The sequence below is a fragment of the Lathamus discolor genome, chromosome Z (assembly GCF_037157495.1).
Source record: "Lathamus discolor isolate bLatDis1 chromosome Z, bLatDis1.hap1, whole genome shotgun sequence".
NCBI classification, from domain to species: domain Eukaryota; kingdom Metazoa; phylum Chordata; class Aves; order Psittaciformes; family Psittacidae; genus Lathamus; species Lathamus discolor.
Window position 1 is genome coordinate 76,434,699 of NC_088909.1, and position 25,226 is coordinate 76,459,924.

A 25,226-nucleotide genomic window follows, 5' to 3' on the forward strand; every position below is an offset into this window, starting at 1 on the left:
TAGTGCTGTTTCTCTGAGAATCAGAGGCATGTTTATGCTAGTTTTTTAAAAAGTTTTTAGCTGTAAGCTACTGTATTAAATTTGCCATTAAAAATATAATTAAGATTAAAATCGTATCATCTATATTGAAGACCACATGTCTTAAAGTTTAAATTATACTATACTTACCTATGTGTTGGAAACTCCATAAAATACTGGTACTTTTCTATTGCAAACATATTTAAATATGGAGTAAATTTATCTTTAGAAGCCATGATTTATATCTGTATATATTATAGTTTGCAGCTTAAGAGAATACAACCATTTGAAAAATGTTATTGGTATTCTCTATTATTAAATACTATTTATTTATTTAGTAAGTTGTATTACCTAAATTGGCCAATTTCAGTTCCATTGTAAATCAAAGTCCAAGCTTTCAAGCAAATAGTGATAAAGTGTTTTGCCTTCCCCCAAAAATGTGCTGCAGTATTACATGGTTCTATAAGTTCAGTGTGATGGTGTGTCATCTTGCACTAAACAAAAACCTTTTTACTACAGTATTTGATAGTTGCTGAAAAAAAAAGTACTTTGAGATCTTCGTAATTGATTTCAATGTTTTCTTAATAACTTGAGTATTTCTAAAATCTGGAAGATATTTGTGGCAAGCTTTAACCCACAGGGGATACAAGATCAAAAACTTTCAAAGCGAAGAAATTAGGATAAATTTTCTAACAGTAAAGCCTAAATACATGTAAAATAAAAAACATTTTGTTAGGAATTAGTTTCTGCAACTGAAATGATCCCAATCTATAAAACAAAATTTACATTACCATAATCTTAACAGGATATCTGCCTCTTGTTATGCTATATCGTTAACAAGAAATAGAAAATAAAGCCTTTAAATATTCACTCTGCAATACTCAATAATACTGCACAAAACCTAGAACAGCTAAAATTAGTTACCTTCTCCAATTAATTTTTTACCATTTATTTGTCAATAAAATCAGGACTTTGAAGAAAACACTATATAAGCCTAATAAACAGAAATCACTGAAATACTGATGCTAGAAAACCAGTAAGTCACACTCTGATAAGACTTGAAGGATTTTTGCAGGGCAACAATGGTTCAGGAAACATTTTATTAATGCATTACTCATACAAACATTTTTCAACTCAGTTTTTTATCTTTGGTAAAATTCAGCTCTTTTTTTTTTTTTTTGTAATAAGCTTGGGTTACATCTGTGTGCAATTTCTACTCTGATAGTTTTACTGGTATTTTCTCATCTAACTACTTTTAAAAACTTCATAATGAGAAATTAAGATACTATTATAAAAATGCAAGTGAATGCTGTATTACGTAGAATGCACATACCTGTCAGATGCTACAGTAACAAAAAAAGATTTAAACATCTGTTAATTAATGTTCTTTGATCAAGCATCATCTCTTAATACTGTCTTTGATGTTTGCACATGTATGAAAAGTAGGAGTCAAGACAGAAATGACTGCTTTAGTTCAGTAAACATATTTAAATATTTACTATTCACATGGGTAATAGTTATGGTATAATAACTGTAGGACTAAATGTATGGTATACATCTCAGAGCTAAAAATGAACACCAATAATGAAACAGAACCAAAACAATTACATGAGATGAAATTAATCAAACCCCAAAAGCTTATGTTTTGAAAAATATTTAACATAGTTTTGTTCTGTTCTTTCTTACTGTGTAGCAAAAGCATAGATCTAACTAAAAAGACTTCAAAGTTCTAAGATGCCTAAAGTCTCTGATCAGAGGAAATGCATCTGAGAGCTGCTGAATGCACACACACTAAGCTGTAAATAGAAATTTACTGTAAAGCAGATTCAAATTCTTCATCACATACATTACCAGAATACTCAAAATAAAATTAACCAGAAGTTTGCCCTCACTGACACAAGTGCCATGCTGACTAGAATAAGATTACAACATTAGAGAGGCATATTTTACCCTTAATGTAAGGAAACTGAAATATACTGCTAATAAAGTAAATAATACAAAACTCATTTTTTTCCTGACTACAATGTAATTGCAACAGCAAGAAAAGTTTAAATCCAGGAAGAAGCATGCACTAATGCATACAACTGACATATAATCTTCCAGGCTATTTGAAAGACTGAAGAAGATATACTAATAGTGTCAACAGACTGTTAGTATATCCTACATTACGAAATTTCAGCAAGGCACAAATCTGAACATGGTCAAGAAATCAGTATTTTTCAGCAGAAATACAATGCAATTAACAAACTTTTAAATTTTTTTTTTTTTTTTTAGGAAGAATCCTTTTAAAAAATGGAAAGCTAGTAGATTGCTTTGTTGTCCTGTTACTTAAGCCTCTATTCCAAATTCATTCTGTTCTGTTGATGCTGCAATCAAGACACAGCTGAGTGAATTAAGAAGTTAGGAGGTTCTCTTGATCACATTTGACTTTGTAACTTCACAAATGACCAGGATTCTAGTTACCTAACAAGTCACAGGAATAATTAATAGGTAATTCCCTTGCAGAAACCAAAGTTGTGTAACCACACAATACTTACTACCTTTTTAACATATATGTAAGATTGTAAAGTTAGCAATGGGAAATTTGGCTATCATCAACATGCAGCCAAGACTGAACAAACTTACGACACATTCCCTGGCCTTTCAACCAAAGCAAGACTGCATTGTAACAGACCTTAGGATATTTGCTATCATAGAATAGAAGGTGAGGCAAGAGAAAATTTTAAGCATGTTAAGCACAAAGTGCATAATGCTTAACATCTTGGCCCTCCTACAAACCTAGTAACTATGAATGCTACCTATACACATTTCCTTTCCTGTGATGCTGCTTCAGTAAGGTTAACCACTTGTCCCATCATAGCCTGATTTAAGATTAATTTACTGAAAAATGAAGGTTCATACACTGCATTTAGATTGTTAACTTACATTCATTATCATAAGTTGTCTGCTTTTGCTTCCTACTATATTTTCTCCACTAGCATTGGAAATATCTGACTGAGCTCATGACAGATAACACAAGTGTTCAACTAATAAATTTTTGCAGAAGGTCAGACTCAACCCACAGTCATTTACAAAACAGAAAAACCTCTGTGAATAACCATGACAAGTACGCACCTTCAAACACACTAGGAACAGGGAGAGTATCAGAGAGTCTAAAATGCTGAGATCGGATAAAAATGGAAAACGCAGAAAGCCAACAGAAGGCCCCAGGAAGATAATTATTTGGATTCATGTTCACCAGTAAGTAATTAAGGACTGCTTCACACTTGGATCCTAATTTACATGGAGTATACCGTTTAATGTACTTCAAGTTCAGACACCACTAGAAGGAGAGACAGACTAAATCAACAAAAGAAATCAGCGAATAGAATGGTTTCGGTAGTAAAGGGCCTTAAGATCGCCTAGTTCCAGCCCCCCTGCCATTGGCAGGGACACCTCGCCCTTGACCATGTCGCCCAAGACTCTGTCCAGCCTGGCCTTGAACACCACCAGGGATGGAGCATTTACCAAATCTTTAGGCAAGCTATTCCAGTGACTCATAACCCTCACAGTAAAGAACTTCTTTCTTATATCTAACCTGAACTTCCCCTGTTTAAGTTTGAACCCATTACCCCTTGTCTTATCACTACAGTCCCTAATGAAGACTACCTCCACAGCAACCTTATAGGCCCCCTTCAGATACTGGAAGGCTGCTATGAGGTCTCCACACAGCCTTCTCTTCTCCAGGCTGAACAGCCCCAACTTCCTCAGCCTGTCTTTGTATGGCAGGGGCTCCAGTTCCCTCATCACCCTCATGGTCTCCTCCGGACTTGCTCCAATAGCTGCATGTCCTTCTTATGTTGAGGACACCAGAACTGTACACAGTACTTCAAATGTGGTCTCACGAAATAGAAAATAGAGAGAGAATAGAGAACAGAGAGAGAATAGTAAAAATTCATCCACACTGTATGGCATTCTTTCAAAACACCCAAAGAAAATTAAGTATAAAGCTGAATCACCAATTGTAGACTGTCACTACCTTCTAAAATAGTCTTACTTTTAACTTCAAAGATTATCTAAAGTTTTTTTGTGGATGTCCCATCCCTGGCAGTGTTCAAGGCCAGGTTGAGCTAGGCTTTGCACAACCTGGTGTAGTGAAAGATGGCCCTGCGAATGGCAGGGGACTTGAAAATAGATGAGCTTTAAGGTCCCTTCCAACCCAAACTATTTGATGATTCTATTAAGTTCTTCTATGAACTAAATAAAATTGATCCAAGTGAAACTTGGATTTGAAATGGATTTCAGCAAAGCTCATTAGGAGCTCTCAAAACCCAGCTGCTGTATTTTTAGAGGTAAAGAAAAAAAAAATTGCTTTCGTTATGAGAAATAAGTAATAGCAATAAAAACTCAGTTTTTACTTACTTTGAGTAACTGTGCTACCCCATGTTCAAAAATATGCAAAGGTAGGAGGCTAGTATAGTAACAAAATTTTCTGATACTACTAAGCTATTCAGAATAATGACAAAAGCTAGTGAGAAATATTTACACCAGGTCCATATGGCATACACTGTGACTGTAAAACTGTCACACAATAACAAAGCTAGATGATATAGATGTTGTACATAGAGGAAAGCATTTTAACATGCATAAAGATAACAAAGGCCTTAACCTCAGGAAAGATAATCCAGAGATTTAATAAAAGCTTTTATGATTAAAAAAAAAAAAACAAAAACAAAACCCCTCACAATATAAACTACAAAAAACTTCAGAACAATATGAGATGATGAAATCAGAATAATTTATTCAGAAATAGTCTGAGCATTCAAAACCCATATTCTAATGCTGTGTTTAGAGCAGAAACAGCTTCAGACTAATTATATATTTATACTGTTTCAAGAAATCCACCAAAATCTTTAAAAAGAAAAAAGAAATTTTCTAAGATTCAGAAAAAGCTCAAGAATGTATCAAGAGGTAAACACTCCACAAGAAAGACATAAAGAATGTACTTTATCATTTATGAAACAAAATTATCATTGCATAAGAGAAACAATAAATCATATAAATATGGGTTAAAAATCTTAGGATGAACACTTGAGTAATACTCTGGATAAAGTTAGAACACTAAGTTTGAGATGCCCATCATGAACATATTCAGGAGATACTGCATTCTGTTATTTTTCCATTTTATAGCAGATTACTACTTACAACACTTTGAGGAATTAAACACTACGAGGTTTTTAATATTCAAGCTCCTTTGGGCTCATGAATATAATCCTTGACTACAGATCTACCTTACCTACCCACACTAAGTAAACTTTTGCACATAATAAGCAACATTAACTGTTTTCCTTTCTCTGCTTAATCCAGGGAAAGTACTAGTAAAATTGAAATGTAGAAGTACAACAAATTGAAAATCTATGAAAGAAACTAAACAACAGAGTTTACCAAACCATTGTGGGTAGATCATTTCGAAGCCTCTCAATTTCATATATGTTGTAAATTGGCCTTTGAAAAATGTCGAGGGTATACATGTAAGATATGGCACATTTGTAAAGTTGGATGGCTATTAGTGAGAGTGACAGATTTATTACTACAGTTCCAAATGGCCCATTAAAGCTTAGAAACTTTTAGACAATATTCTTCTCCACTGTAATACTTTCTTCAGATCTATGATCCAAAGTTAGTTGCACGGTCAGTAATGATAAAACAAATCAGGACCAATACCTTCCATTTTCCCAGAGGAAATGCAGAAACCGACTATTTTTTCCAAAAAAAATAGTGTTTCCAGGAACAAAATCACTTTGGTTTTGTTTTTACTTTTGGTGTCTTTAGTAGAGAATGTAAAAGCAATGTAAAGCAATGTAAAATGTTGAATACTGACACCATCACTCAGCTCCCTTCCCAGGGACAGATTTAATAGTGATGTATCTCCTAGTGGCAACACTAGAAACAGCTACTACTACAGCAGCAGAGTTGAAAAATTTTTCTTAAAAAAAAAAAAAAAAAAAAGGAAGAAAAAACCCAACCAAATAAAACCAAACTAACTGAAATACCCTTTAAAACGGATACAGAAGATAAATTTAAAACAAGAAAAAACAGCTGTTACTATTCTAGAAGTGGACTCACATGTACTTCACATTTTGGAGGATTCTGATATACTGCATTTAAAGCATCATGAGCCTGCTGAAGTTGCTCTTGTAACTGACAAATCTTTTCATCTTTTCCATGCAACTGATCCTGAAGACAGGCACAGTTTCTCTGCAGTTGAACTTCACTTGCTTTAACAGTTTCAAAACATGAAGCCAAGTCATTATAAAGCTATGAGAGGGGAGAAGAGATTAAAAGGATTAAAAATAACTACAATGCAGATAGCCAAATAAATACAGGAGATGAAGTATAATTTAAGTAACTTGTCCACAAATAGTACCCTCTTTTTTCTACTGACAATTTTTTCACACTTCTTGTCCTCCTACCTCCATACATTTGAGCACACTGAAACTTTAGTTTTGAAAGAAGTTTTTCCAGAAAAACAAAACTGACACTATGATATTACATTTTCAGTTGCTTCCTTATGGCAATTTTGAATAGAAATGGTCACCTAATGATCAGGATTTATTTTATTTCTTGAACAGTTTATAGAAAATAGAAAAGGAAAAAAAAAATCCCTCACTGAGACTAGGCAAACAATTGAAATGATGAAATTAAAGAAGCAAGAATAGCAAATACCCATCTTGTCCTTTATACAGTAGTTTGAGCCTATAAAACTAACCCTTTTAATATAGCTTGGATAGTAATACAGTGAATCCACTAATGCCTACTGCGTTTCATAGAAAGTGTAAAACAGTTGTTGAAATAATTATTGTGGGATTCTTTTTTTGTTTTTTGACATTAACTATAAACCCCAGTGATTATATTAGAAGTTCTTATCCCTGACTGTTGCCCAACTGTTCTTGCTGGAACCAGAATATTGCATATATTCTAGAATCGCTTTAGAAGGGATACTGTACACAGTTTTTCTAGAACCACATCTAACTAACAAATAGAACTTACTTTGCAAGAATAAAAGAACAAAACCACCTGATTTTTCCAATTTTACCCTTTTTTCAATATAAACATCTGAAAGCTGTTTAAAACAGAATCAGCTTTTATTAAAAAAAAAAAAATCATAAAACAACCCAGTTTGAAAAATAAACCTGTAGTATAAGAAACGATAGTACAGATTCTGAAGGAAAAATATGACTTTACAGCTTTATTACCTAGGCATATTTTCTTCTCTGTCTTATTTTCAGACCTTCATTCTTTTGATGGTCCTTTTTTCTCAAAATAAACAATGTTCCCTAAAACTATTTATTCTACCATAAAATAATGTGCAGAAGGTATGTATGCAATTCTGCAGCTGAGAGTTTTCTTTGGAAAATCCATTTCTGTCATTTCGTCTAAAAGAAACCCATTAAATATGAAAATCAGAATTTCCAAATCTATTAGTAATGTTTGTAAGTAGAACGAACTGACACAAGTCATTTTCCTTTTGTCTTGTCAGCTTTACTTAAATGATACATTTCTTTCTCCCTTTCATCTGCTTACATCGCTTATAAGTTAAACCTTTGAAAAACTACCACTACTTTTAAATTTGGAACCTCTCTACCTCACACTTTGTGAGAAATTTCAAATTAATAATCTCTCTCTTCCCTTCCCTCTTCCTATGACTATCTACTCCCATAGTTTCTTAAAATCCACTTTGGACAATGTAAATCACTTCATGTCTATTTTTGAAGCAGGTAAGAGATCATGTCTTTTAGGCAAAATGAATTCAAAGTCCAGACAGATATATATTATGAATTACTTTGACCCTTAAATATTAAACTTTGCATTGAAATTTCTGTGCCTACTGAATCTTTCTTAATTATATTTAAGAAAGCTTACATCATGCCTAGAAATGCAAGTTCCAGATCAGCCAATTTCTTATGGAAATCACTAAGTATCTCACAGGAAAACATTTCATTTATCAAAAACATGCATTTTTAGATAATGTCCTTCCAAATGAAGGGAACATCAAGACAGTTACTTCCAGCTATAACTATATAAGCTCATTAGCTAGATCATACTGGTATGACAATTTGGTGGTTTTATGACTAGCAGCAGTTAAGTGGTTGTAATTATAGTATCTGAAAGGTAACATCCTAGTAAGATGAATGGAGAACATCAAAAATATCATGTTTTTTTTCTGTCTGGCAGCTACATCCCCTAATGTAGCTAATGGGTATTTTTGCTAGTCAGCATTTGTCAGGATAAGACAAATAGCATGTCTTTTTACTTGCATAAACTTTTCCAACCTTTCCTGCTTTGAAAACAGGAATAACTAAACACATATATTTCACATAGAAAACAAACTAAAAGCTGTGTGCAAAAAATCCACACTCACACTATTCACCTTTTTACACTCAGGTTTTGGTTGTTTGTTTTTACAAAAAACATCAATGTTCTAATTTATAGGACACAGATTTATTTTATTTTTAATGTATGTAACATCAGGAAATTTCAAAATGAAAATCACCTGCATGAATAGAAACAGTTTTATCTACTGTGTACACACTATCTGAATTTCCTTTTGGCTCCCTATCTTTTATGGCCATCCATGTGGGTCAAACTCATACTTCATGGTTTCTGCTTTTTTCTGACCCTGTTTTAGAAGATGCACCACATTTAATCACACTCCAGTACACATTCTAGAACATACAGAATTACGCAACATGATGAAACAGATACAGAAAGTCAGGTGTAGGGATGCAAGATGTAAAATGGATATCAGAGGACTAGAGATGGAACACTGAGTAGAAAAAAACAAAGAAAGACAAAAAATTGTGAACTATTTAACTCAGAACTAGCAAGCTACATAGAAGAGTGAAATCATGACTTTACATAAGTGAATGGTTATACCTTACGCAAGTCTGAAAGACATAAGATTTACCCAGGAAACTGTCAAATTCCCAGTAAGAGATATTAAAAATGAAAAAAAAAAAAAATGTGTTTATAAGATTGGGAAAAAAACAAGATATTTAAAATCACTCAATACATTTTATGAAATTCATAATAAAAAAAAAAAAAAAAAAAGGAAGGCAGTGGCCAGAGACACAAGACTGCTTCGAAAAAAGTGCTGCACTGACTGTACTTTGAGAATCATTTTCTCATGCCTTAGAGTTGTCCTTTCTCTGACAGGCAACACAGAATGTTACAGGTGAAGGTACTTAAAAAACAAATAAGAAAAGATTAAAAGTATCTGAAATCAGTACACTGTAATAAATTCAGTCTATATAACATAAGAGCATTACTTAACAGTCAGGAAGGAAGAGTAACCTAGACAAATTACAAAATATAAAGTATCCCATATTTCTCAGCTAACCTAACAATTTCCTATATTGATTTAACTGACTTTACCAGAAAACATTTTCTGCTAGATCTTCGAAGAGTTACTTAAAACAGAAAAATCCATTAGATCAATAGGTGTCCTTAATGTCATCAAGTAACCTAAAAATGCCAGACCAAAGCTAGGACTCGTGGAGAACCAAAAGATGTGACTGAAATGCCTGCTCACACATGACAGAAAATATTTAACAGCCTGATAATGGTGGGGTCAGGTAAAGTACTGACATACACTAAATATGTGTATGGCAAAGGTCAGACCAAAGAAAGCTGAGGAAGTCCAACAAAACCTAGTAAATCATTAACCCATGCTATCTAATGTATTGTATATTAGCCAGAATCACAGTGCAACATGAAAAAACCTGCAAAGTGAAACAGCTGACACAAATGACAAGCAGTAACTTTATACAAGTGTGCAGGATTTATTTCAAAATAGGTTTAGACTGCACCTGTGTACTGAATGCCAGCTAACAGCTGGGACACATTTTCCAGTTCCAAAATGATTTCCAGTTCCATAATCCTAAAGTCATTTAGTTAAAGCTTTCATAGACCTTTCTATGACATTAACTAAAGAACAGAAGTGGGGACATCAAAGATATTTCCTTTAATAGTATGCTCCTCTGAGGAACCAACAGTAAGACAGATCCATCCCTTAAAATTGAACAGTAGCCAGATACATACACTGGGTAAAAAAACAAATATTCCCCTATATTAAATGTTTTATCTAAATGTGAACACTCTAAAAAAGTGTATTACAGAGATGTGAATAAATGAACCAAACATATCATAATACTGGACATACAATAATGACACAAATGCAAAAAAGTTAGTCTAAATTAAGACACAATAAAACTGTAAGAAAAACTATTACAGCACCATTGCAGAAATTGATGTTACAAGCTCATGCTGTTTATAAGAAATTGAAACGAACAAAGGCAGAAATAAGGTGGAGAAACTCTAGGATGAAACTGAAGAGGCACTCGAGACAGACTGTATAGCACATTCATGGCATTTAACTTTAAAATGGAAAAGCAGAGGAAAGGTGATTTTTCAAGATGAGATACCACAACGCTTACTTGTGATACATGAGAAAAATGTTAGACACATGAGAAAAATGTTAGACACATGAGAGACTAAGAAAAACCAAACCAAAACCAAACTAAAAGAAAATACAGAATGAATGTTAAGTAACATGAGGAAACATGCAAGCAAAAGTGACAAGTACAAACTAAATGGGAAGACACACTTTCCTATACCTTATGGTACTATAGAACTGTAAATACCACACTGTTTCGGAAACCATGTAAAATGGATAACTGTAGCAATAGACCTCTGAAAAAATGACAGAAGATAACATAAAATGACATTTCAGTCATTTTAATTAGTATTTTTCCACAAAAATTCAAAATTAGTCTATTTACTTCAATGAATCCCGTATTTCCTGTTTCCGGACTGATTCCCCCACCCACCCCTAATGTAGCCTTCCAATATCCATCCATCTAACCACTTTTGTGCAACTTCCTGTGTTGATATGACTATCTAACAGTGGGGTTTGTGGATTGCTTTTTTTAATATATAAATATTTTGACACTTTTCTCTCAGAATGATTGTATTTATCAGCAACGACTCTGTGAAATGCTATCAAACCCTATTTAGATTTCTGCTCTCTATATATAGCATAGTCAGAGAACATTCAGCAGGCTTGTAAAGAACACCAGTCCTAGTTAATGCAGAAAAATGTAATTCATACTGCAAAAGGTATCGTAATGGCTTCAAACTAAAAGAGGGGAGATTTAAATTAAATATTAGAAAGAAATTCTTACTGTGAAGAGTGGGAGGCATTGGCACAGGTTGCCCAGAGAAGTTGTGGTTGCCCCATCCCTGGCAGTGCTCAAGGCCAGGTTGGATGGGGCTTTGAGCGACCAGCTCTAGTGGAAAGTGTTCCTACCCACTGCAGTGGGGTTAGAACTAGGTCATCTCTAATGTCCTTTCCAACCCAAACCATTTGATGATTCTATGATCTTGTAAAAAAATACATTACTGTCACCAGCAACATTAAGCATCAAGTTTCCAAGCATCAGTGACAGACTGAGTATTATAGATTACTTACTTTTTTTCCCGACACTTAAGCATTCTGTAGATACCAACCACAGCATACTAAGTACAGGTTTTTTTCAAGAATGAAAATCATTACCTGTGAGTGCAGTGTTTAACTTCACCCTGACAGCACCAGAGTCTTCCCAGCATTTCTTCAACTTTAACCTATAGGCACATAATGGAGCAGAAATCTACTTGCTGGCATATGACCAACTCTGCTGGTGTTTGGTATACAAGAAATAAATGGACTAACGTAATTAACACACTTCACAAAAATAGCAGATTCTATCAGAGCTTGAACTAAAATGTGAGATGAACTTTCACAGAATCACAGAATCATATAATAGTTAGGGCTGGAAAGGACCTCAACATCATCTAGTTCCAACCCCTCTGCCAGGGGCAGAGACACCTCACCCTAAACCATGCCACCCAAGGCTCTGTCCAACCTGGCCTTCAACACCACCAGGAATGGAGCATTCACAACTTCCTTGGGCAACCCATGCCAGTGCCTCACCACCCTAACAGTAGAGAACTTCCTCCTTATATCCAATCTAAACTTCCTTTGTTTCAGTTTTAACTTGTTACCCCTTGTTCTGTCACTACAGTCCCTAAAGATGAGCCCCTCCACAGCATCCTTATAGCCCCTTTCAGATACTGGAAGGCTGCTATGAGGTCCCCACACAGCCTTCTCTTCTCCAGGCTGAACAGCCCCAACTTTCTCAGCCTGTCGAAATACGGCAGGTGCACCAGTTCGCTGATCATCCTTGTGGCCCTCCTCTGGACTCGTTCAACACTTCCATGTCTTTTTATGTTGAGGACACCAGAACTGCACACAATACTCCAAGTGAGGTCTCACGAGAGCAGAGTAGAGGGGCAGGATCACCTCGTTCAACCTGCTGGTCACTTTGTTAAAGATCTGAGTTTCTCATAGCTTTCAGAGATACAGTGAATTATGAAAATGATGACTTCTTATTACTGACGTGGGTTTCAGGATATTTGACTGAACAGTTGAGTCTCAGCTCTTTTCCTGTGTGAAATAACTTATGGTTTTCATTTCAATTTGACAAAGAACCTGCATTGTTATTACCATTTACATATCTATATGGTTGTAGCTTTTATTTTGTGAATGTAATGCTCCTTACATAAACCCAAACACATTAATGTAATTTTAAACTATATTTAAAGGTTGTTGTGGTTGCAAATAAGACTGGAAGTGATAAAATTTAACCTTAGAATGGTAAAGCTAGTAACTTGACATTCTCAAGCTTAAAGGAAAGCAAACTACCTCCACACACTGACCAAAAGAAGGACTAGCAAAGGCAACTGCAGGCACAAAATTAACCACAATATCTGAAAATCTATCTGACATGATCCTATTTTTGTCTACCTTCTGGTGTACTTGATGCAGACTTCTGCTATGCCTCACAGTTGAGCACTCTTGCTATGTTTTCTAATTATGCCAAAAATCTAATTATTGAGCAGTGATTTTCTTTATTACAGACATGGATTGTACCACTCCCTATCCATAGTATTCTCTGTTTGAAAGCTGACTTCTAGGACACAAATTACGATTTCCTACTTAATGATAAATAACAGTATTTTCACTTCACTAAAAGGGCCCTCCACTAAGAGATTTTTCATCAGTATCATTAACAAGGAACCAAATGGCCACATCAGACGAACGGAAAGTACTGCATTATAAAAACAAAGGCCCTAAACTGTAAATTTAAAAAAACTGTGATAAGCTGGCTAAAGAGCTCAGAATCTCTTCTTGTCTTATTATCCCCTGTATTGATTGAAGTCTCTCCACCTTGAAATTGTTGGTGAGGACAAATCTATTGAGTCTCATTAAACCCAGCACAGGAATGAAGTCCCTGGAGCATTTGGGACCACTAAAACAGATGCTATACATTTTAGAAAAATACTCTTTATCCTTGAGAATGAGAACTACAGCTGCAATATGAAACAGATACCAATTTGTTTCCATAAATGCTCTAACGTAAAGTTATTGTAGAACACAGCACCCTTAAAATTTCTACTTAAAGGAAAAAATAAGGTAGTAGCATGTCAAATCAACACAGTTTGATAAAACAGACTACAGATCTTCACATGTGTGTATTTCCCACTACAGCTAGACTTGGAAGAGAAATTGTGTCCCTCAATGGATTTACACATAATCCACTGCAAGTTCATGACCCTGATCTGGTTTATCAAAAATACTTTTTTCTTCTATTCAGTCAACTGTTTTGCATTACAAATTAACATCAGCACAAATAGCAGCTCTCCTTAAAGGCAGAGGGTAAGATAGTCTTCGAATATGTAAACCAACTGCACTGCCTCAGCTATAGCACATAGTGCCTATCTGACCACTAAGAGAGAGGTCATTGATATTGCTGTAAGGAACAATATATCATAGGATGTACGTACTGATAGGCTCAATGCCATATGGAACAGTAGGAAAATATTCCTTTGTGAATATGTTTATGGAATAGCTGACACATCCTTATCTAGCTACTGCAGCCTGCATATTATTAATGCATGGAAGACAAAACCAGACATTTGTCTGCAATAGTTTGTCTTTCTCATTCAAAGGAAAAGTAGGCATTTGTATTATTTTTACAGATCTGAGTTTTCCAAAGGCCTGCTGTGACCTCGATAGGCTTTTGTAACTTGTAATTTGAAAAATGCATATTACTTTCAAGCAACTACAGTTGGGTATTTTATACAGTTATTCTGATCAGAAGTATAGGACAGGATTGTCATGATAAAGAGACTCCTTTTCCCCTCCAAAGTTCTCTTAATTTGTCACAAACATTATTAGATTTATTCCACTCATTAAATCCAGCTCAGGACTTCTTTTTTTACATATGTAATTTTTCTTTTATATATATATATATATACTTTTTTATTTTAGCTGTTTTTATTAAAAACAAAAAATAAAACCAGCAGCTTTTTTCCAGGTGCATTAGATATTTTGATATTTTACAAAAAGAAGGAACTACCTGTAGCTTGGCTGGACTACTACTGTAGTGAACAAAGACAATGTCTTCTGTCACTGCAGTCACTGATAAACTTAACGCAGAGTTAAGTACACAAACATGGGCTGGGCACTATGTACTATAAAATGTTAACTAAACACATCTTTAGAAACCCAGCAATGATTCTGGCTTAACTTAGGCCTAGCTTCCCAATTTTTTCACCAACTGTATACTCTAAATTAGATGATAAAGGGAAACACCTGTTTTTTTAAGAAGCACTAACAGTTCCAAGATTGGTAGAAAGTAAGTTAAACATGTATATACAGCTTGTTTCTTGGCTTCCTCCTTCTCAATGTTTCTAAAAGGGAAGGAAACGTACCTTCTGTATTTCTTACAGACTGAAAAACATATCCCCATAATTTGTTACACTCAAAGGAGAAGTTCTGAGTAATGCACATACATGTGACAGCTCTTCAGCGTTAGCATTTTTACTGGCATGCATCAAAAATGTGAATCTGTTCTGTAAATGTAAATATAGTAAAAAAATAATAAAATAATTAGTTATCCTTTTCAAAAGTTGTTATGGCAACAATTTTTCAAGTTAATTTTGATAACAGCAGGTTTTTTTTACATCTTAATGGAGTAAAATTATTTGAGATTCACACAAATACATTATTTACAACTGAAAGGAATTTCTCAGCCTAAGTTATCGAAAACAAATTGGAGAACTTAGCAATTGAAAGCTCCATGAGATGAAGAATTAAAACACAGATAACACAAAATTACATGAAGAAATTTATGTGCTTTGCAATCACTCCTAAGACACAATTAAATCTTAATTTTTAAGGCTTGTCAATTCAATGTAAGCAAGGGATATATATATGTTGGGATGTAATTAGTCTGAGAAGCTCTGTTACTTTGCCAACCACATTTTGGAAACAATCAAGATCCAGAGATCTAAAGGATGCAAGACAACACAGTAGTTTGATTACTTTGTCCATTGCTATTGGACATTAAAATGAATCCTGTGATCATAAAGCAGAATGACATTACTTTTTGATAGGATGATTCAGCTACGTGAGCATCTTCTTTGTCTTTCAGTACTTTTTGTGTACCATTATCGAGAGCCTGAAGTTGCTTTATCAGCTCAGCCTGCTGTGCTGTATGTTCAATGTTTTGACTGTAAAGATTCTGCAGCTCCTGTAACTCCTTCCTGTGCAAAATAAGCAATACAGAGAAATTAAGACCTCCATTAAACAACTGTATTCAAATAATTTTATGGTAGATAATGAGCTTTCTATTTTCATTTCTTTTTCTGCCACTTGCCTTATAAACACTAGAAGTTACATATATTTACCATATACTTTTGTGAAATACCTACAAAACAATTAAGCTTCAAAATGGAATGCCTTTCAATATTCCTCTAATGTTCTAACTGCTTTACAATAAACGGATTTTAGCTACTGCATCAATACTTTCTAATCAATATTCAGTTAACTCTTTGGGAGTGAGTGTCAAAATGTAAAATATTTAGAACACATGGAATGTTAAAAGTTTGTTTCTTTTTTTTTTAACTAGAACAATCAAGAAAAGATACAAGTTTTCTTTAACTTGAAAAGCATCTGCAAAGCAAGTCTATTCTGAAATGCCTCTGCTCCCTAGACACATAAAGTATGTCTGCTGATAAATTGCTTTTTGTCTGAAGGTGCAGCATACTGAGAAAGCCATAAAGCAAAGTAAGTAAACTTTGGTGCGCATTATATAACATAACAATAAAAGTTCTATAAACACAATAATAGGAAATATGTTGTAATGCTACCATAGGATAGATCTAATATAATCAGTCTGCTTGAGAATTTTACTCTACTGATGATAATCTTACAAATTTAGGCAGAACTGAAGATCAGTAACTCTTACTTACTATAAATGATGATTAAAAACCTGGAATATTTTCTGTAACACACGTTAGAAGACTCCATTAATATCTTTTTACATATTTTCTACTTCATTTCCTGTTTAATTCACAAGCAAATTTCAAATAGTATTACATACAGGTACTGAAATATAAGTTTAGCACTTCAACAAATTTACTTCCTTGTTTCCTTGAAGATTTTTACTGGTGACCGATGTCTCTGCACTTAGAATTACCATTAACAACAAGAATTATCATTACATTTTTATAATACTGCTGCAGACAAAAAGGTAAGCTTAAGTATCAGCTTCCTTGGTCCTGAGAAACTGGACAAAGAAACCATTTTAAGGGAACTTTCAAAAAAATATTTCTTAAGATCTGAGCCACTATTTCATATGTTGATTATGCATTAAAAGTACATCTGAATAACCATATTTTTGCCTATAAAATTGAAATCACATGTACCACAACAGCATACTCAATCAACTTAATGTGGTTAAAACAGCACTGTTTAAAAAAGCCTGTTAACAGGCCAGTGCAGGAGAACACTTAAGGACATTGCTTAATTAACAGTATTTTATTTAAGTCCTACTGTTCTTAATGAGAGGTAAACCTTAGCAAAAGTAGAGGTGCATTTAGGACTCTATGTAACAAAACCAATGCAAAACAGCAGTGGGTACTTCATACGTACTAACTTAATTCTGTTCGCAAGCACAGAAGGAGAAATAGGGACATAATGATATATTAGAACTTTATGAAACTCTGTGACAGACTTTTAAATAAGCAGTTGGCTTATTTCCCTGAATCTGAGTAAACAGTAGAAAAAAAACACATCTTTGCATGGCAGTTGAAACACAGATTATATTAATTTTACACTGGTTCTCCAGATCTTCATTTTGTTCTGGAAGTGAAAAACCTGTAATAATGTTGAATCCTCAGATACTGTTAGAAATTATGGTAGTAGCTGTTGCCAAGACCACTCTGCTATATTGCTGCTGTTTAATTTGTATGCAAATATTAATGCAGTTATCTGTGACTGTCACCTGAGAATGTACAGTAGTAAGTATTCTCTAATGGTCTGCCCACAGAGTGTATTACGGTCAATGGGAGTCTTTCTTGTTGACTTTATCAGGATTTGGGTCATACTCTGAAAGAAAGGAGATTTGGGGGGAAGCTCAACCTTGCAGCCACCCAGTTGTAGCACAGTCAGAACACGTTAACATGTTTGCTCATGTTAAGTTCAAGGATTTTTAATTATAAGGAAACCTAGTCACAGTTCCATTATTCCATATTTTAAAAATCAAACTTTATTTCTTCATACACATGCCCTAAATTCCTTTTTTTTTCAGTAAAAGGTTATACAAACAAAAAGTTTCAATCTGAAAAATTCTTGATACACAGAAATACACAACCACTGTATTTAATCTGCAGTTGGATGTTACTTGCATTTCTATGTTACAAGTGCTTTTATCCTCTTTAGTCTAAAAGGTACTATTCATACATTGTAGATCAACAAAGGGAACCTTCCTTTATTTCATTTCTACACAGGAAGGAGGAAATGATACTTAATCTTACCAGGAATTATTGGCACTGATGGGGCAACACAAATAAATTCACAGGATTAAGCACTTTTGGTAACAGGCCAACTTGGTGAGGGGAGCTTTAAGACAGGGATAGTGGGGGTGAGAAATGTTGACCAACTAAAAAGTGAGAGAGCTGTGGCCAGGGCTGACAAGAGAAGGGCACAGGTTGGTGTGCCCAGGAAAGACCTTGTGATGAATACAAAGCTCAGGGAGGACAACCTTAAGCATCTGCACATAAATAAGGGAGTGCTGACAAGACATTATGATAAGGAGCTTTAAGTTTCTTCCTGGGTAACAGGCACAACTAAGTGTCCATCTCAAGTTGCTGCTCAAATGCACACAGCATGTCCCCACAGAAGATGACAGGAGGAATCAGAAATCTGTCTGTAGTGTCAGGGCTCATTAGGATCATGGAGAAAGACGTGATACCTCACATGACTGGAGTGCTGCTATGTCATACAGGCTTTTCAGGAAGTACAGGCTGGGATAGCAAAAAATTGCCTTTTATGTGAAAGAGTAGTCCAAATGGATGGATGGAGCTCTGCCTTGGGATGGGCAATGACCCAGATGAGAGCATCTGTGGGGGCAGGCCAAAGTGGATGACGCAGGGGCTGCTTGCTGATCCTTTCTGATCAGAAGGAAGAAGATTCATATTTTAGGCCCTTATCTTCACAAGGGACTCGAATCACTCCAGGAGGGATGACAACACAGCAGCGCAAAAGCAATCCAGGAAGTTTCTGGAGTGCTTTGATGAGAACGTCTTGCTATAGGTAACTAACAGGCTTATAAGGGGACACACACTGCTGGATCACATACTTACAAAGAATGGTCACAGGTGTAAAGGTCAAGGGCAGCCTTGTCTACAGCAACCTTGAGATGATGGGAGTTCAGGATCTTGAGAGGTGGGACAAAGGGAAAAAGCAGTATCACAACCCTGGATTTTGGGGGGAGCAAACAGGCCTTTTTCAGGGACTTCCTTAGAAGAATCCAGTACAGTATCGGTCTGGAGAGAAGAAGTATCTATGAGCACTGGTTGATTTTCAGAGGTTACTTCCTGCAAGATCAACAATGATCCATTCCAATGAGCAAGAAGTCAAGCAAGGGTAGCAGGAGAATTGTTGGATGGCCAAACAAGGACCTCCACTGACTAAACTCAAATGTAAAAGGAAGGATACAGACGCAGAAGCAGGGACAGGAGACCTAGATAAATGGATAGTACGGTAGATTTGAATCTGGCTTGAATCTGCTGGGCTTAAAGAGTTGTAATCAGTGGCACAAAGTCCAGATGAAGGCCAGGCATCAGGGGAGTATCCTAGGGGCTAACACTGGGGCCAATCCTCTTTTAACATCTTCATTAATGAACTGGACAACAGGGCAAAGTGCACCATAGCAAGTTTGCTGATGACACAAAACTGGGGGCAGTGGTTGTTTCACCAGATGTTTATACTGCCATTCAGAGGGACTTCAACAGTCTGGACAAACGGGCTGACAGAAACCTCATGAAGTTCAATAAAGGGAAGTGCAAATTATTGCCTTGAAGAATAATAACCCCATGCACTGGCAAAGGCTGGGGCCTAACCAACTGGAAAGCAGCTTGCCAGAAAATGTCCTAGGGATGCTGGTGGGCCATCAGACTGATCAGGAGCCAGTAATGTGCCCTTGTGGCACAGACTAAAAACATTCTGAGACCCACTGAGAACAGCGTTACCAGCACGGGAAAGGAAGTGATCCTTCCCCTTTATTCAGAAGTGGTGTGTCCAGTTCTAGGTCCAGTACAAGAGAGACATAGATACATGAAGGACCACAAAGATGATGAAAGGACTGAAGCACCTTCTATACACAGAAAGGCTGGGAAAGCTGGGACTGTTTAGTCTGGAGAAAGGAAGGCTCAGAGGGTAAGGATATTATGTATAAGTAAATGATGGAAGTCTATAAGGAAGATGTAGACAGACTCTTCTCGGTGGTACCCAGTCAAATAAGAAGAGACAACAGGCAAAAATTTAAAAGGCATGAAATTCCAGTTAAGAAAAAAAAAAAGAAAAGAATAAAGAAAAAAACAAAAAGGTTTTATGTTGTAAAAGTGGTCAAATACTGAAACAGGCTACCCAGAGAGGCTGCAGAGTCTCCAATCTTGGACATACTCAAAGTCAATTGGACATCATACTGGGCAGCCTGCTCTGGCTGATAGGGCTTGAGCAGAGCACTGGACCTGCTGCAGCAGAGGGACAACACAATCTCCAGAGGTATCTGCCAGTCTCAGCCACTCAATGATTCTGTATGATTCTGTTACTAATTTGCCTGCAGCATACTCAAAGAGAGTACACAAAACCAACCCCATGATAGTCAGAAAAACAGTTAAAAGATAAAAATGAATTCCAGATCAAACTATCTATATTAATATGCTTAGTCAAATCAGCAATCTACCAAGCACTCTACAAGACACATGACTGTCACTGCAGCAGGATAAGGTCGTCAAGTCTTAAGTAAAATGGTACTTCAATGTGAATATGTAACAGAGGAAATAATCAAAAATTGCAAATTAGATGTAACAAACACCTGTGAGGTCTGGTTTTTCCCCATCACCCTTATCGTCCTCATAAACAAACACACCATGATCACCATGATACATGGACAGCATGTAACTCCATACTCCATTTAACACTGAAGTCAACAGATACTACTGAGGAAAAAAAAGAAAACCAATAACCAAACACCTCAAGACCAATACTATGGGAAACCAAGAAATTTACAGAAAGTGAGCTGCACTCTTCAAGTCACAAGAAAAAAGCTATGAAAAGTCAGTTTTGCCTCAAGTCAAGATAGAAGAGTGTAACTGAAGCATTCAGCCACAAAAGTAAGATAACCTTAGTAGATTTTGCTTTAAACATGCAAGGTTGATACTACATGATTACTCTACAAAATGGACTGTAGCAAGACTCTAAGACCTAACAACTTGTCCTGCCAATATCAATATTTAAGAGTCATATTTCTGTTTACAGTAGAGGTAGCTCTGCTGCTCACATCAGACAAGAATGGTAACTAAAGTTTCCTCTTATCCTTGGAGAATAACATTAAATAAAACCTTTATGTCCTTCACATACCAACAGTTTAAGAGTAAACTGTGGCTTCCCAGAGATGTAATTGAAATAAGTAGCTGCTGTCACTCCATGAGCTATACAACTGTGCTGCAAACAGATTTAATGTTCATCATACCCACCACTTCAGGTTATGTTCGCTTTTTTTCACCACCAGAGTTTTGGTGAATACACTGAGATTCTCAGTAGCTCTGCTACCCCTGTTACCAAGCAAATATAACAGGGTTTGGGGTAATTCAGGAAATCTCTAAATTCCATTAGCTGTAGTTTAGAAATACAACAGTGACAGGCATTATGAATTATGGCTTCTCAGGGGAATGGCACAGATACTATGAAATGGCTTACAGCACACTCAAAGAATAACCTGGAAATCCCAGAGCAGCAAAATAAGGGCTGAGTAGAAATCTGCCTGCCTCATAATTTACAGCACAGAGGTAAATGGGGCAGGAGGGGAGAGGGGGCAATACTGTTACAAAAAAAGTGGTTGTGAAATGATCAGAGATAGGACTAGAAAGTAATTTTCAAGGAATAAAGTTGTGGCACACAACTACATTAAGAACACAGCGGCAAGAAATTCTAATTCAATTTTATAATGGTTTACTATATTCACAACAGTTTAGTATTTCTTAGATACCTGTGACAGCAAGGCTCAGGTCTCAGCGAGTCAAGCAAACCTCTAAAGTTTGATGTTCAGAGTCCCATCAGAGCTCTGTGCCAATGAGACACAGATCACCAAGTGCTCAGCTGTAAACACAAAGTTCTAAAACCTAATATTGAGCCTAATTTCAAAACATAAATCACAGAGATGCACTGGATTTAATCTTTATAAACAAAACAGCAAGATTTAATGTTCTTCAAGAATGTGAAAATGGAAAGGCTACCAGGCACTCCAGATACAGAAAATCTGTACCGAATGCAAACTTAAAAAATGGAACAAGAAAATGCATTTCATATGTACTTTGGGAGGCTGAAATTAAACATAGTGAGATCAAGAGTGCTTTGCAAAACCAAAGCCTGCAAAAGAAGGTGGTGGTTTTCTGGAGACATACACCGTGCAGGATGGTTCCTGTAAATATTGTCTGTTCACTAGTCTTAGAAAATTTATTTTCCACAGCTCAGAAGTATGTGACAGACTTTTACTGACACTGGGTGGCACTTTCAGAAACACCTCCCACTCTGTACCACCAGAATAAGACTGGAGTACTTTAAAATTTTGGTCCCCGATAATTTGCTAAAAAAGACTGCTCCTGAAAGAAAACATTTCTCTTAGTGTCTACAGACACAGTTACTGCTAAACTGAAAAAAACTCTTGCAAAAAACTGTCAGACATGCAGAACAGAAAAAGAAGTTAATATTGCACAAGAAACAGCACCAGACCAGTTTGCACTCAACCTTTTAAGAGACTTTAATTTCCAATTGATTTTAGCATCTACTGTAAAAATTTCAGACACAATTACCAAGGTGTCAGCTGAGAAGCATTTTTCTGGATTTGCCTATACTGCATATAAAAGAAGATGCCAAATAAAAGACGCCAGTTTCCTTCCTTCCTTTCTCCAGACCTTGTTTCTAACAATTACAAACATGCTCCTGGTCTGTTTTCAAGAAAGTGAATGGTGGGGAAGCCAGGCAGGCAGCAGATGGGGAGAGAGAGGCAGAGCAGTGGGGAGAACAGAGAGATTTGCAAATCAGATTGTCCTTTTTCAGCTCCAAAGTTTGAAATCGCCGATGGAAGATAGTAAAGGAGATAGGGTATTTTCCACACTATCATCAAAGAATTTTCTGCCAGCATTAAATAAAAACTGACCATTCGATACAATACTTTTACAATTCTGAGGTATAAACAAAAACAGAAAAAAAAATAAAAATTATCAGTTAAAATAGAAAACTAACAACCAAATGTTTAAATCATGAAGACAACACAGTTCTAAGACCTTGGCCAAAGAAGATGAGACAATGTAGAGACCTTATTTTCTCCTCAGATTTTTCTTTTATTTCTGGAGTTGTTTTTTCATTAAGAACCAAAAGAAAAAAAATGTTTTATGTATGTTTCCCCTTGGGAAGATAAAGAGAAACTTCAGTATTCTGTGCTACAAAAAACACAGAATGCTTGAAATTCTCAGTCCGTATGGCTAACTACAGAAACTGCTCTCTGAAACTGTTAATTTTATATAAGCCATTTAGCATAAGCCTTTTTTCACACTGGAAATGTAACCAAAACACTTGTAGCCAAAGACAGTTCATTGAGAAAGATTAACAGACATTGAACGATAATGGTATTGAACAAATATATATATACATAACATGGTAAGTATAACTTACAAACTAGTGATATGGAAACATACTATCATTCATTGAAATATCAATGAAGTACCTGGGAAGAAAAATATTCGAGCACACAGAAAAACATGTGATCCCTTTGCCAAACTCTTTTCCATAAATACAGAAGGTAGGTTGTATGGAAAATCATACAGAAAAAGGCTTGAAACTTAAAAAAAAAATATATTGACCATTTTTTTGTTACCTCAAGTTCCAATCTTATATTCAAAAAGTACTTAATTCCGTATGTAGATGAGATGACCATGTCAAGAACAGATTACTTTAGATCAGAACAGATCAAATCAGAATAGAATAGAATCATTAGGGTTGGAAAAGACCTTAAAGTCACCTAGTTCCATCCCCCCTGCCATGGGCAGGGACATCTCACCCTAAATCATCTCACCCAAGGCTCTGTCCAACCTGGCCTTCAACACCACCAGGAATGGAGCATTCACAACTTCCCTGGGCAACCCATGCCAGTGCCTCACCACCCTCACAGTAAAGAATTTCTTCCTTATATCCAGTCTAAACTTCCTTTGTTTCAGTTTTAACTCATTACCCCTTCTCCTATCACTACAGTCCCTAATGAAGAGCCCCTCCACAGCATCCTTATAGCCCCCCTTCAGACACTGAACGGCTGCTATGAGGTCTCCACACAGCCTTCTCTTTTCCAGGCTGAACAGCCCCAACTTTCTCAGCCTGTCTTCATACTGGAGGTACTCCAGTCCCCTGATCATCCTCGTAACCCTCCTCTGGACTTGTTCCAGCAGTTCCATGTCCTTTTTATGTTGAGGACACAAGAACTGCACACAAGACTCCCAAATGAGGGCCCACGAGAGCAGAGCAGAGGGGCAGGATCACCTCCTTCGACCTGCTGGTCATGCTCCTTTTGATGCAGCCCAGGATACGGTTGGCTTTCTGGGCTGCAAGCGCACACTGAAGCCAAGTCATGTTCATTTTCTCATCGACCAACACCCCCACGTCCTCTGCAGGGCTGCTCTGAATCTCTTCTCTGCTCAACCTGTAGCTGTGCCTGGGATTCCTCCTACCCAGGTGTAGGACCTTGCACTTGGCATGGTTGAACTTCATAAGGCTGGCATCAGCCCACCTCACAAGCGTGTCAAGGTGGATGGCATTCCTTCCCTCTAGGGTATCAACCAAACCACACAGCTTGGTATCATCAGCAAATTTGCTGAGCGCGCACTCAATCCCACTGTCCATGTCAACGACAAAGATGTTGAACAAGACCAGTCCCAACTGGTCTCAACTGTTACTGGTCTCCAGCTGGACACTGAGCCATTGACTACAACTCTTTCCATGCGGCCATCCAGCCAGTTCTTTATCCACCAGGTTGTCCATCTATCAAATTGATGTCTCTCCAATTTAGAGACAAGGATGTGGTGTGGGACAGTGTCGAATACTTTGCACAAGTCCAGGTAGATGACATCAACTGCTCTACCCCTGTCCGTCAGTTCTGTAGCCCCATTACAGAAGGCCACCAAATTGGTCAGGCAGGATTTCCCCTTAGTGAAGCCATGCTGGCTGTCACCAAGCACCTTGTTGTTTTTCATGTGCCTTAGCATGCCTTCCAGGAGAATGTGCTCCAAGATTTTGCCAGGCACAGAGGTGAGACTGACTGGTCTGTAATTCCCTGGGTCATCCATTTTCCCCTTCTTGAAAATTGGGGTTATATTTCCCTTTTCCCAGTCATTGGGAACTTCACCTGACTGCCATGATTTTTCAAATATGATGGCCAGTGGCTTAGCAACTTCATTTGCCAGCTCCTTCAGGACCTGCGGATGGATTTCATCAGGTCCCATGGATTTGT

At 36.4% G+C, this 25,226-nt stretch overlaps 1 protein-coding gene across 4 annotated transcripts in view; it reads right to left on the bottom strand.

Moving 5' to 3' along the window:
• Positions 1 to 25,226, bottom strand: part of CNTLN (centlein) — a 199,616-nt gene that overhangs the window by 118,965 nt on the left and 55,425 nt on the right. For 3 of the 4 annotated variants that reach the window (XM_065661947.1, XM_065661945.1, XM_065661946.1), the window contains 2 exons: positions 15,546 to 15,705; positions 6,124 to 6,315 (listed from right to left, as the gene is read on the bottom strand). In XM_065661947.1, coding sequence (XP_065518019.1) covers positions 6,124 to 6,315; positions 15,546 to 15,705 — 352 coding nt within the window. The remainder of the gene's footprint in view (positions 1 to 6,123; positions 6,316 to 15,545; positions 15,706 to 25,226) is intronic. The other variant, XM_065661948.1, reaches the window with a different exon arrangement.